Genomic DNA, 15,043 nt, shown 5'->3' with positions numbered 1-15,043 from the left:
GAATTATTTCCACTTGCCAACCACTCTTCTCTGAGCTGCTTATAACTTTGTCAGACTTTGCTTTTGAGAGCAGGCACAGTAAGAGACATTTTTTTCCCCTTCCTGACCTTTCCACCAAACAATTTTTCTCTGCTGGGGCTGGACTGGAGACACAGAGCTGTCAGTCTCCACTCTCAGGCCCCATCTTCAAGGTCTCAGAGACACTGAGCCACTTGGACGTGGAGCCAGGAAGAAAGCTTCCGGTGACCTTTCTGTGATATTTTGCAGCGCCCTCTCCTACCACCCAGGGCCCTGCTACCTTAGATCTCCCTGTGATGCGTTCATGAAAAAGCAGATGCCGCCTTGTCCCCCCTGTCCCCGGCTCTCCATCCCTGCCTCCTGGGACACACCTGTGGTCCAGCTCAGGCTGAAGCTGGCAGACATCCTCCTTCGCTGATCATTCCTAAGGCTTTGTGACAAGGACCGCCACACGAGCTCTGCCCTTTGCCTTCCCTTCTTTGTTTCTGTTTTTAAAATCCCATCCCTCATTGCCTCTTTTGTTGCTGATCTGCAACAGGACTAACTGAAGACTTGCAGACCCAAAATTGTCACCAATGCTGTCTATTTTATACAAGTGGACAAAAGTATATTTTTACCTTCAGGATTTTTTGATAATGACAACTAAAGAATTGGAGCAGATGGCCTCAGAAGCCAAAGGTAGCTAGAGAAACTGGTGAACCACATTCTGAGTTAAACTTGAAAATTCTAGGCCACTAAGAAAGGAGGATCTGATGTTTTCTTTGAATGGGGGTGCCCCAACTAGAGTTCCATGCTGTCTTCAACAAAGGACACTCATTTTACTTTCTTTAAAGTACAGCAAGGTCTTCTGAAGAAATCTGTTTCACTACAAAGCGGAAATGGAAATGACTCTCATACTGGACTCCACCAAAACTACCTTGTAAAATTAGCTTGAGCAAAACCTTCTGCTTTAACAAATCAAGAACAACCACCCCTCCATGTGCTTCCCACAAAGTCCATCCTCTTTACATCCCTATTAATTTCATAACTGAAGTCTAGTCTCCTTTACCTTTCAATAAAGCCCACCCTGACCAATGAGTGTCCAAAGGGCATCAAGGAAGGAGAGGGTCAGGATTCCAGAAATGGTCCCTGGGTTAGAACCGTGATCTGGGGGGATGGGAGTCAAGAGGGTCAATGGAACAGGAAAAACACCTTGGCCTCTTGGCGCTGTCCTTGGTGCTGAATGTTATGCTTTCCACTGCCCCACCTCCCCCCACCACAGTAATATACGCTGTTGAGTCCAGAACATTGACAAATGGCAACTCACTGTAGTGAGATGATAAACGGCAAGCGCTGCAAAGATCAGTGCATTAAAAAATCCATGTTTGCAGTGAGCATGCCTGTCGCTGGGATCCAAGGAGGTTCACACTAGAAAGTGAGAATCAGAACTTTTCATAATTTATACTTTTCATATGCTTTTTGCACTCAGAATTTTTTTCATTAGATTTGTCTGTTACTGGACTTCAATATGAGAACACAGAGACTGACTGTATTATTTGGTTAATAAATTAATATTAACCAGACACCCAGCACGTACCAGGCATCGTGACAGGCGTGGGGTTATAAACCTATATAAGGTATAGGTTCCCCAAAACGAAAGAGAAGAGTGTTTTATAAAGGTAGCAATTCATGTGCAAGACAGAAAATTTATAATTTTGGACCAAGGTGTTCTCCCTCTGTGGCTTTGACATCAATAATCTAAGCTCTCTCTTCTCCAAACTTCTCATCACAAAAGACCTCTAGCCCTACTGTCACTGGAGAAGCATCTGCTCCAGCAGTTCAGAGTTTTTGGATTGCTTCTCTTTTTGGCAATGGCAATCCAGAAAGATAATCATTCCAAGTATGGGTTTTATGACTTGTTTCCAAGTGAAGGGAAATGAGGGACATTCCATAATGGCACTTTGTGTGTCCTGCAGAAAGGACTTACCTGTTTTGTCTGTATTTGGAGAACACATTTATTCAGATTCTGCAACACAATTATTAATGTGACCATAAAATCATCAGCGAAGCCAAACCCTACATTTTGTAAGCCCCAAGGACAATTAGGTGGACTATCAAAGCAATAAGCACAATGGGTTACACAGTTTAAGACCTCTACTAAGAACACCCTCACGCTTAATAAAATTGTAGTGGACATACCTCGATTAACAATAGCTCCTGGAGGCAGCCTGTGACTTAACCATATGACACAAGGACAACACTTTAACTTTTATCCACAAATTAATCTCTCACTGACATCCGTTTTTATGAACTACCTTTCTGGACTCCAAAGATTTGAATCCTTTCAAAAAGAAAGGTCCTTAACAAAACCATGGAAACATCCTGAAGGGTCTTCCCAAGAATAGTGCGTGGCAGTGAGATCTCGAAAACACTTCTCACACATGGTGGCAATATGCCGGACCACCCAATTTTCATTTAAATTAGCTAAAAAAGTGGGGACCACACACAGATATGTCACTCTATAAAGCAGATATTACGACTCACTTGATTCTAATCAACAGACATCAGCCAAACCATACTGTATCTCAGGATTGTGTGAGTTAGGTTGGGCTACAAATAAAAGGGAGAAAAAAGAAACTGAATGCAAATGATGTGATAGAAAGGGAGGAGTGAGAGTAAAGGTTAGGAGGAAGTAGGTTCCATGTCATTGTCATCCACGTATAAATAAACCTCTACAGTGGCTTCCCATTAAATTTACAACAATGTCCAGAGAGCTTCCTATTTTATAGGATCTGTTCTCACCTCCCGCCTCTCTCATGTGCCCCAGCTATTCTAGCCACACTGGCCCTTTTATCTGTCCTGCAAACATGCCAACATCATTCCCATTACGACGTTCACAAGTGATGGCCCTTTTGTTTGCAAAACTCATCTCTAGATCTGGAGATGACTAACTGCTCTTTCATTATCATCCAGGTCTCATTCCAAATGCAGGGTCCTCGGGGGGGGGGGGGTTAGCCAAAGCCACCCGTACAACATTTCCTCAACAACGAAACGTATCCAAAGCCATTCATTCATTCGTTCATGTGTTCATGTGTTGCCTGTCTGGCTCTCCCACTCTGCTGTAAGCTTCGAGGACAAGGACACAATCTTATTCCAAAATGTCTCCTCAGTAGCCAAAATGATGTCTGACACCTAATGGCACTTAATCATTATTTGCTTTTTGATTATAACAGGGGGAAAATGCGTGCTTTTTACCAAGTGATAAGAATAGTCTGTTCAGAAAGGGCTTTAAAAAGAGCAGTTTATAACTGAAGAACCCCAAGGTCCTGGAAGAGAGTTCTCTTGTGCGTTTTAGGTGCCTGAAGTCTTTGTCCCGTCAGTGCTGGACTCATTGACTATCCCAAGGTGGCAATTATACAAAGTGCAGAACACAGGTCCCAAGGTTCGAGCAGGGCATCCCGGAGCATCAGAAGCCTGGGGTCTAAGAATAATGAGATCCCAGACCTGAAGTGTTGCTATATTCTCCTCTGTAAAATGAGGTAGCGTAATTAATTCGAAGACTTGAGGCTCTAATGTAAGTAAGACACTTGGGAACTCCATGCTCCTGGGCAAGGAAGGGGTGTTGGTGTCGATGAGAACTGATGCAGATTCTTCCTGAGGTCTCGAGCAGGAAAGTTCTGCAAGCATGGAAGTCGGATTTTCCTTAGAGCCCAGTAAGCGTGCCCCTCAGATAAAGGATAGGAAATGCCCTTGATTTCCGTCTGTTTTCTCTTAAAAGCCTAAACTTTAGAATGTGACTAGGGCATACAGAAAACTATTACATATCCCCTTCCCTGGCTGCTGCTTAATACACACCAATGCAACACACAGAGGAGCTGTCCCTCGTCTGCAGCCCAGCCTAACAGCGGGACAGACACGTCCTGCAGCAAACATGTCATTGCCAGGACTTGTGTTCAAGCACCATGCTTATTTTACCCTACAAAATGACCACGGTCAGACATGAGCTTAGGACAGAGCTCCAGTAAAATCAGTGGGATGGAGAAAGGCCTTTTATATATAGTAAGGCATGGGAGAATGGAGGTCAATGTCTAACACAGAGGACCCTTGGTATGGGTTCGACAAATCTGGAGCCAGGGAGGAAGGTTCAGGAGGAATGTACCCGTGGGGCTTGTCATCAGGAGGAAAGGGCTAAGGAAAAGAGGAAGGTGTGATGCACAAGCTCTTCCTGACAAAGCTCAGGGGAGAGGAAAAGACCCCAAGTGGGCATCCAAAGGCGTCCGAAATGGGGGACAGAGGTCAACACAAACGCAGCCACAGTGATTCCAACTCTGGCTCGAATATCACGGGCCACAGGCACTGACTGGCGACACTTTAGGACAGAATATTGTCACTTGATGAATAAATGAAATGCACAGAGCTCAAAGGTCAGGTCCGAGTTCACCAAAGCTCACTGCGACAACGTGGCATGGATAGGAAAATCCTTTTGTCAAATGTTTATGCAACACCAAATATAATGAGGAAAACAAAAGTTAATTTCAATTCAAAATCCATGATGCGTGCAAGAGAAGTTTACATAGGGAAGGTGATAAAATATCGACTGTCCATGTTGACAGAAAACCTTCTGAGCACCATTATTATGCTGAGTCACTCTCCAAAGGTAGATCTGCCCCCGAAGTATGTACAAGGCAACTCAGATGGAAGCTCTTCTTGTGCCACTGATTTAACAGATTCTGGTTAGCATGTTTGTCCCTTAGCACAAAGTAATATTCAGAATAAAATACGCCTGCACGTTAAAAATATCAGAGAGGGAAGGCCGGCCAAAGTGGTAGGAAAAACATTATGAAAGCTCCCCAAAACTAGCTTCTTGGGGTGACTGGGCTGAGAAAGATTCAAGAAGATCCTTTCATCAAACCCTTAAGTCTATACAACCTTCCAGAATATACTCCAAAAAGTACTCTAAGGTTATTTCTGTTAATGGGAAGAGAATCAGCACCCCTACCTCTCCTCCTAAAAATGTCTAGTCTCATAGGGCTGACAGAACTCACCAGAGAATGTAGCGAGGGACGGTGTCAGAAGGCATTGACAATGCAGCACGACACTCTACCACGTAGGTCAGCAAATTTTTTTCTCTAAAGAGCTAGAGAGTGAGTATCCTGGGATTTGCAGACCAAGGGTATTGTAGCTACTAACGTGAAAATGTTCACTATTCTTTATTATCAAAACTTAAAACTTTATTTATGGACACTGAAAATTTAATTTCATTAGTTTTCACGTGTTCCAAATATTATTATTCTTTCAACCTTTTTCAACCATTTATGAATGTGAAATTCACTCTTAGCTTGCTGGCTCAGAGTGGGATTCGCCTGAGGGCCCCAGTCTGCAGACCCCTCCTCTCGCAGGCCGAGGGGTGGTGGGGCAGAAACAAGTCAGAAGATCTGGGGTTGGTTTCCCATCGAAGTTTCTTTTAAACACCATAAAGACCAAGCTGCACTGAAACATCCCAAACTCCCTTTGCTTAGAACAAAATCAGGTTATTTACTTCATCCAGTAGTTTATGTTCGCATCCTAGGTTTAATTTAAGCATCAGCTATAGAGGTTGCGTTGGTCGTATACAATAAATGCAGAGACAGGAGCAAAATGGGAAACACACTGATCGATTTCTATTACCATAACGAGCAATGGCGTTGGGAAAGAATCTGATTGGAGCTGTGTGCTCTAGAGAAGCCAGCAGCCAGCAGCCACCACGTGTAATGCTCTCCTGTTCTTATCTTGTAGGCTTTCATATCGGACTGGGCAAGACACAGCTAATTGTGACACATGCAGGAACAGTGCATGTATTATCTATAGGTATGTCAACGTTCTCCTCTTCCCACTTTGTTATTATGAGTGACAAATGATGTTTACCCACGAATGCAAGAATCATCTGGGATCATGCTGGGGTGATTATATCAGACAAAAAGTAAAGAACCTTTCCTGACCAGAATTCTAGGCTGCTTCTCAATACTCCACCTCACGTACAGAATCACGGGATGAGGGAGAGCTTGAACCCATGGATATCTGGCAAATGGATCTTAGCAGTGTTTCCAAAATCGGTGTAAGTTTGATGGCTTGCTCCCTCAGAATCGACAGCCATGAACACTGTACTGTGTGTTCCGTAACGGCTGTGAAATGTAAGACCTTCAGATGGTATAGATCAAAGGCTGCAAACCACACTGTATGTGCTAGGAATGCCACAGAAAAACCCAGTGTGCAGTTTATGTCCTGGGGAATCACCAGGGTTGGGCACTTATGCCCCTTGGGGCATAAGCCCCTGTCTAGAGCCCTGTGGCTGGTCTTCCTGTTTTTCAGTGTGAAGTGCGTTTAGATTACTCACGTTGACAAGAATACAGCAGAAACTTTCAACAAGCAAAAAGCATGTTAGGCTTTTGGCAATAATTTAGGATTTTAAGACATGGTCATGACCTTCAGAGAGGTTACTGTCTTTTTTATTTTTTCTTTTTGGAAATGTAATTTTCGTAAGCAAAAGATGAGAGCAGTAAGAGATGTTATGATTTAGTTCATTTTTTTAAATTAAGCCTGAAGAACAATTTTACTTGATTTGCCAAATTATCAACAACAAGAAAAAGCTGCACAGTTTTATATCTAAAACCGTATAAAGGAACGCCAATCTCAACCAAAAAACACCTTCTAAAGAGATCTTCAAAGTTACCACCCTCTTATCAAGAAGGTAGAGACAGGGAGAGGGTATAAATGTCTTAACAATGGCAAAAAGCTTGAGTCCACACAGTCTTGGGTCCATCCCATCTCCAATCCAGACGGAGCATCCCAGACTGGGCCTCAGGTTCTTTAAAAGTAGAGTTGGGTCACCTGGTGACTGGTGTGGTTGCAGCAGAAGAAACCACAGGGCAGACACAAGCTCCGGTACCACCGTAGCAAAAGTCCGTCCTGCAGAGGTTCTCGACCCTCCCAGGGCACATCTGGCAAGAAGGGAGGGAGGTGCTTTCAGCCGTCACCACTGGAGAGGTGCTACTGCATCTATTAGGTAGAGGCCAGCGATGCTGCTAACATCCTATAATGCCTAGGACAGCCCTCCATGACACAGAGTCAGCCCATCCACTGTCAATTGTGCCAAGACTGAGAAGGCCTGCCTTGCAGGAACCATGGCCTGGTTACAATCTACTAAAAGGCACACAAACTGCTAAGGCCTCCTGGCTACCCAGAGGGACCCGGGTCCCCTGCAGCAGCCCTGGCCCAGCAGGCCGAGATGCCCGATTGCTCTCCACTATTAACAAGGAGGTGAAAATCAAGCGCCCAGGCAAGAAACGTCAAGCGCTCCAAATACAGACTTAGAGAAGTTTGGTCAGTGGGAATCTTTTTACTACACCCATATTATGCGAAACAATTTTGAATCAACAGTGAAGGGATGTAAGTGACATAAAATAAAATGCTTTCAAAGAAAAAAAATGCTTTCGTTAAACCAGTCAATTAGGAAAAGAAATGAAGAACTGAGAGCTCCTGGCATAAGTATCCTCACCATTTAGCTTCTGCTCCTCTGGGAGCTAAAACGCCTCCAGTCTCCAATGCTATACAGAGTCGAAGTGAACCCAGATTTCCAAAGAAGTTGCGAAGAGTGAGCCTGATGATGTAAACCCACTTAACATTTTGTGGGTGACTGAAAGAAGAATTTATTAGGACACTCTCCAATGTAAATTGAAGTAATTTACATAAATTTAGCTCTAAATCCAGAAGTAACTTACATTAAGAAAAAAAAAAGTCATGTTTAAAGTGATTTAACAGTCTGTGAAGGACAGGAATTAGCCTTGAGTGGTTACTGTTTAGACATGGCTCACCCAGCGATCTGTGTGAATCCCAGTACACAGGCCACTGGCCCGTTTATCGTAAGAACTGGGAGTTCCAGCACCACAAGAATTTGACAAAATTTCGTAAGACTCACTCACCAGGTAGAGGGATTGAGTCACTGCGACCACTTTGCTCATCTCCCGCAAACTGGGGAAATGCGTCTCTTCACAGAGACCTTGTCATCAAAGATGTGACTGCAGGGACTGTGCATCCTCAGGAACTGTGTACAGTGGGGGCCTCTACAGCCATGCCACCCTACAGTGAGTAAGCCCCCTCTCTAAGCGCACAGAGCATCCCGGGAGAGGCGGTACTAGAGAAGAGGTGGAATTTTAGATAGCTCTTTCGGGAAAGTGTTTTAAAATCCCCCCATGAGAGTGATAACAACAATAAAAATTTCCCAACACTCCAACTTCTGCTGCAAAGAGAAGGAAGGCTTACTAGTAACATTTCAGCCAGACTCCCACTGCCCCAAAAAGCAGTCTTCCTGCTAAGAATTCAAACAGAGGTCTCTATATTACTACCAAGTTGAACAAACATCTTCGTTAAATTCTGTTTCCCAGTTTTCCTGTCACTTTATATAGGATATAATTTAAAATTATAACTGTTTAAATTTAACAGTTACTCTTGACACTGGTTTGGTTCTTGACATTAGCAAGAGTTTTCTGAGCACTACAGATGAGAGGAAAGAAAGCTCACTTCTGGTTCACTAACTGGAACACCAGTCAAAAGAGAAATCCTAAACGTAAACATGTTATTTGAATTTGAATCATATAATTGTCTTACAATGTACGTGATGTTAAGTTATGCCAATCTTTTGAGGCGAAGCCCAGATGTCTTCTGTGCCCGTGGTCACCCCCACTGGACTTCCAAGGTACCTGCCACGAACCACACCCATTTTCCTGAGGTAGAACACCGTCTCGTGACAGAACCTGATTTCAGGGTCCTTCTGGGCGCCGATGTGCCCCTCCCTTTGTCACACTCAGTACTTTGTAGCAAGCTCCTCTGTCCAAAACATCTAACCCACAGAAATAATTCTTTCTTGCCTCCAGTGTATCTCATTGGTTTATGTAACACTCAAATAAATCACATCATTTCAATGGTGAGTACAAACGGCATAAACAGATCCAAACCCAGCATCCCCTTGGTGAGCACACAGCTGGAGAAGTGAGGACAGAGGGTCAGGGAGCAACAACAGAGGAGCCTGTTTGCCAGGAGCATCCAGCCCCGCGTGGGCGGCAGTTCCATCGTGGGGGGCACAGTGGTGGTGACTAACCCAGCACCTCGGTGAAGGGGGCTCTCATGATCCCATCAGGAAACCAAAGACTGGTACAAGAGAGTGGTGGCTGGCAGCTGTTCATACCTCCAGATAGGTGATTTCCCTTGGGGTTCCCTTCTGCCAAAAAAGAATGGGGGGCGTAGAGCAAGGGAGAATTCGCCCAGATGACTTCTCAGTGTACAGCCAGCCCTGTGATTCAATCCTCGAATGTCAAATGCTTCATGAAGGATAGAGGTTTCTCCGATAGAAAAGCATCCAGAACACAACAGGCCTTGGGCAGAAGAAACCACCTGTCCAGGTGACCCTGGAGCAGTGCCAGCGGGCAGCCAGAACATCTCAGAGGTGAGCCAGCGGGAGTGTCCAAATTGCAAAGGCTTTATGATTCAAGTGCATCTCCTTTCACGGAGGACGTTGCAACAAATCCTCCATCAATTCCTGCAAACACACCTCTGCAGAGACGATCCCATCAGGAGGGGATGAGTTCAAGCTCGGAGTCCCTGCAGTTGGTTCTATGCCTGGCTCTGCACCCAGGCTCTCAGGTACCAGGGCCTGCACCCTAGACTTCAGGAATGTTCTAAGAGTCCCTGTACCACCATCTCTGCCACTCTTCTGGGTCTTTCCCAGAGGATGCCCGCAGCACCTCAGAACTGAATAGGTTGAAGGAGTTTCAAAATAAAGACATTTTAAAATGCCAAAGACCTGTGGTTGTCCCAGAGCCTGGGCGAACACGAGGGGCCATCAGAGCTGCCAGTTTCCACATGTTGTCACTTGTCATACCTGTTTGCTGGCAGGCAGAGAGCCCTGGAGGTCAATGAATTTGATCCCGCCCATCTTGCATTTACACACTGCTTTTCACCCAAAACCCAAGTACCCTCTCCGAGCATGTAAGAATCCACCATGTTGCCAGTAACACTGGCCTAGGGACATGCAAAGGGGGCCGTGTCCAAGACACGGCTGCCTGTGGTTCTAGCAACGCAAGCCCTTGAATAAATGTGTGCCTTTGCCTTGGGTGGCATATTTCTCTGTTAAAAAAAATAAGTCCGTCATGGAAAAAAAATATCAAAGGGACAAAAGATCCTGAAGCAATTTCATGGAAAAAGGGCCTCCAGGGCCACAAACGAAAGGTTGTGAAAATCAGCCTGCCTGGGACTGATGCTCAGATAGGGGCGCCCCAGAGGTCAGGGCTGAGCTGCCATCCTCTGTTTTTGGAGGGGTGTCCATTAGATCTCCAAGTCCTGCATGATTGAAGGAAGGGATCAGGTAGGTCCTTTCTAGCTCTGAAATGCCGTGAGTCAGTGATCTGCAATCATAAGAGGAATGGATCTGAGAACTTCAGAAGAAAGTCTACTTGGAGATGAAAGTTTGGGCATTCACAGGGCATTTCTCAACCAAACAGCATCCATTCCCGTACTGGCAAATCGATTTACAAAGAGCCGAAGCAACCATCCTTGGGCAGTGGATTGCCCTGCTTCCTAGACACTGAAACCCAAGCACCAAAAGTGGTATCGTCCATCAGTGGGAATTTGGAGGTGGTTGACATGACTACAGTTTTTGTTTCCTAAAATGACATTCTTTCCATTTTGATCTGGACCAATTGTGAAATTCTAATTTAAGACCATCTCAGCATGAAACAAGATAACAAGGGATACAAGTTTTAGTTTTCTGTAGTAAAACTTTTCTGGCTATCATCCATATTTCCTGTCAAAATAGGCTATAATTATTTCAGAAAATATTCGACGGATAAAGTACTAATATAATCTTAGCTCATCAGCAGTTGAAATCCTTTGTATCCACCCCGTCTCAGTAGGTCTCTTGTCAAACTAATCCGATGAGTCACGCTAACTGATGATTCATCCTTTGTTCAGATTTTGTTTCAAAAAGGAACAATGCAACATACCATTTCCCTGCTTTACTGAAGTGGTTAATTCGTAAAATAATACCACAACAAAATGGCTTGAATTCAAATTTGTGCATTTTTATGAGGAGAGCCTGTGCTAACCTCAGTTCAAAGGCTTTGGGGAATGAAAGCGAGCTTTGAAAGATAATGATAATGATGATTCAGACTAATTAAGTAGAATCTTTACCAGAATTTAAATCTTCCTGTAAAGTATTAGAATTCCTACCATTTAGTTCCAAGTCCTACAACACCTGTCCCCTTCAGGAGGACACTGCCCGCACCTGCGTCCTTTCTGTATCATCAGGGCCACCCACAGCCAGCCTCAAGTGACACTAATAATTATGCAGTGAATCCGTGAGTGGACTTGGCCCCCGAAGGGAAGGGAAACACTGCCCGGCTGCCTATCACTTTGTTGTCAACACCCCAGAGGGAGGGAGTTTGCAGGATGCCCTGTTGTCTACGTTGTATTTCCATCTTTTGATATGATCCATGGATGGTCAAGTAGAGGTGAAATTTCAAACACCTGTTCTGATAAAGCACCCGGGTCCCTTCCATTTGGTGCTTCTGTGCGTTTCCTCAGCATTTTTCATGGAACTCCTAGGAGATGAGGGGCATGATGGCCCCACACACCGGGAGGCGGGAGGAACTGGTGATCTGGCTGAAGACAACCCTGTAGAACCCCTACCGTAAGACCTCGTAACAACACAGTGACAACAACAGGGAACCTTCTGCACCGGAGGTGTGGGGGCCACAGACACAGTGAAGAAAGGCAGAGGACAGGGAGATGAAGGCGACCAGGGTGTTCCGCCCGGGGACAGCTGACGCAGAGGACAGAGGACCATCTTGGAGGGGTAGCATATTGGGGAGGGTTTAGATGTGTTCTGTAGAACACCTCTCCCACCCCCCAGGCTAGAGGGTTGGAAACAACCGGAAGGATTAGGGGGAGAAAGAGCCCGAGGATTTCCAAGGATGAAAGGGGATGCCTTGCTGCTGGCACTCAAGCATGTAGCCTTACAGCAGCTGGGGAACCTTCCAGTGCATCGAAGTCTTTAACTGTTTATCAAGGAAGCTCCCAAATTCTGCAAGGTCCTTTCCAAAATGATTGGAGGGTTTCAGGAAAGACGAGAAATATACCCTAATATTATGAGATGGAAAAGGAATTCACAGAAGTAATGGTTTGCATTTTCTCAAATCATCAATAGAAATTCATTGCATCACCAATAAGAACACAAAACAGAAGGCTGCAAAGATTCCAGACAAAAATGTGCACGGAAATGCCACTGATTCCAGAGTATCGCAAAAAAGGAGCTGCAATCAGGACAGCCAGTACTGGACGCCTAGAAACTAATGAAGTCTTATTGTTAAGAGAGGTAAATTGCATTTGTATGCAGAACCGGGGCCAGGTCTAGCCTGTCCAGAGCCCACTTGGAGTGGAATCTTTGCTGCCTTTGTCATTTAGTGATTATCTCTAAGTGGAAGTGGCCTTTGCAGGCCTGCTTTCGATCACCACCACTTGTGCATATTAAGTTCTTTACCAACATGAACTGATGTGGAGGAAATTAGCTTTTGTCTAATACTTAGTGCTCTGTTCCTAGTATTTATAGTGACTGAGGGGGTGGGAGGAAGAGGACAGAAAGGATTTCCTTGGATAATACTTTAGGCGATGTCATTCTGATGTAAGGAAACATGTTTTAATAAAGTAAACTAAACGTTAGAAAAAAACAAAAAAGAATGACTTAACAGACCTCAAAATTCTCCTTGAGGGGCTTCCCTGGTGGCGCAGTAGTTGAGAATCTGTCTGCTAATGCAGGGGACACGGGTTCGAGCCCTGGTCTGGGAAGATCCCACATGCCGCGGAGCAACTAGGCCCGTGAGCCACAACTACTGAGCCTGTGCTCCGCAACAAGGGAGGCCGCCATAGTGAGAGGCCCGCGCACCGCGATGAAGACTGGGCCCCGCTTGCCACAACTAGAGAAAGCCCTCGCACGGAAACGAAGACCCAACACAGCAAAAATAAATAAATTAATAAACTCCTACCCCCCCAACATCTTAAAAAAAAAATTCCCCAAACCAATAACCCAAGTTTTGTCTATTCCGTTAGAATTATAAAAATATATTCTTTCTTTTTCCCCAATATGTAAGGATCAGGTTTTAGTCATCTTCAGTGACCTTTTACTAACCTTTAGTATCAAAAATTCTATGTGCAACTGATTACAGCTGTAAAAGTGAAAACTGATTACTCATTTCAACATATTCCTTGTAAAGCAATTAGTTAAAAATTATTCAGCAGAGAAAGGTTAATTATACTGATAGCCCTCCTCTTAAGACCCTCAAAAGTCAAAATTAATGAGGTAGTCACCTATGTCCAAAACAGTGTGAAGGAGTGACATTGTCAGTGTCACGAGCAAATCAGCGTAATTCACTTTTAGACAACCATGTAGATTTTTCTACGAGCTAGATACAGCATCCAGTCCTCACCTGAGTGCCCTAAGTTAGCATGTAAAATTCCTTGGGGACTCAATGACAAAAGAAACCACCTAGGGTTTGCTGCTGTCACTCAGCTGACTCTTCTGCCCCATCAGCCGCCTTGAAGGCACTGATCCCACAGACAACACATCCCTGGAGGTGTGGTAGGGAACCCGGGGGTTTAGACAGGTCACCAGTGACACCATAAGACATGCACAAGAAGCTAATGGTTTTCTGGCCTACGCACTGAGAACTGTCACTGCTCCATATTCTCTCTCTCTCTGCTCATGTCAGAAGAGGGGAAGCTCCTGAGAGCGTCAGCAACTCAGCGTTCTGGGCTGGTGGCTCAGAGGGGCCGGGCTGCTCTGCACTTCAGCTCAAGCACTGTGACTGCAAGTCATTCCTCTCTGGGCAACAGATTGTCCGTCCTCAAGATGAGAACAGAAGACAAGGTCACGGCCAAGATCTCAGCCGACCCGACTCAGGTCACCTGGCTGGGTGTTCCAGCCCTGGCACCTGAAGGACCCACTACAAACAATTTTAGAGAGTCCTGTGTTTTCTCCTTTTAACTGCAGTTACAATGCACTTCCTGCTCAAAGATTAAAAAAAACAATTGTGTGCTCTTTGTTGAGGCCAGGGACAGCAATGAATTGGCAGTCCACATTTAATAATTATCCATCCCTTCTAAATATAATGTCTGATCTTGATGGCTTGCTAGAAGTGTGACATCAGATATGCTTAATACACATGTGACACTGTTAGTGATCTGGTCCCTTTCTTACTCGAGAAATGATTATGGTTGGAGGTTATAAACAGCGCTTGAGTCTTTCTGCCTCGACCTCTCTGTGGTGCAAAATTAAAGGAGGCTCAAACGCAGTTCCCTGATCCCTGTGCATCTGGCCAGCCCTCAAATTTGGGCACTTAGATGAAGCCCGGGTGCCAGACCACTCTTTGCATTCCAGTGGAGTCACAGATAAGAAAGATACCGAGGATGGAGCTTCAGTCAAGCTTAAAAGGAAGGACTGTCCTCCTGCGTGGTCAGGCTACGTACCACGATGTATTCAGAAAGGTCACTGTCTATAACTTTGGATACTTTGGAATATACTTTATAGCTAGGATAACTGGCTAATGTTTTGCTTTTTATAACCATAACCGTAATTTCCTTGCCACAGGCCATCACAAAAAGGGAATAGATCTTATAGTTCAGGTATTAGTACTATTGAATACCCATCTATTTCTAGTATTTTAAATCTTACAGTGACTCTGTAAACTTTGATTAGGCACCTACTGTGTGAAAAAGTGGCGGAAGAAGGATTCAGAGTTATGATGAATCATTTCTATGTTCAAATTATTAATACTGGAAACTATTGGAACAAGCTCCATACATATACACAACAGGTACATAACAAATGGACATGTTGTCTGTACATATGTTCATTTTGATGAGTAAGTTATAATTAGAAAACAGAGGCAGCATTCTGCTAAGACTGGAAGTGAGGGGGTTCGGGTTCAGTTCATCAGTTTATTTCAATTCAGTAAACAGAGAG

General features: G+C 44.6%; 2 protein-coding genes across 4 annotated transcripts in view; one reads left to right on the top strand and one right to left on the bottom strand.

The window, feature by feature from the left end:
* The window catches only part of DOCK1 (dedicator of cytokinesis 1), a 526,850-nt gene that overhangs the window by 293,763 nt on the left and 218,044 nt on the right, over positions 1-15,043 (bottom strand). The window lies entirely within an intron of this gene.
* INSYN2A (inhibitory synaptic factor 2A) overlaps positions 1-15,043 on the top strand; it is a gene marked incomplete at its 3' end in the record, with an annotated part of 36,648 nt that overhangs the window by 15,367 nt on the left and 6,238 nt on the right. Inside the window, exon 2 of the mRNA XM_082673368.1 lies at positions 5,773-5,844. Within this exon, the coding sequence (XP_082529494.1) occupies positions 5,773-5,844 (72 nt within the window). The remainder of the gene's footprint in view (positions 1-5,772; positions 5,845-15,043) is intronic.

Source organism: Grampus griseus (genome assembly GCF_964374135.1).
Source record: "Grampus griseus genome assembly, chromosome: 16".
NCBI lineage: Eukaryota > Metazoa > Chordata > Mammalia > Artiodactyla > Delphinidae > Grampus > Grampus griseus.
This window is presented reverse-complemented; position numbering and strand designations above follow the sequence as displayed.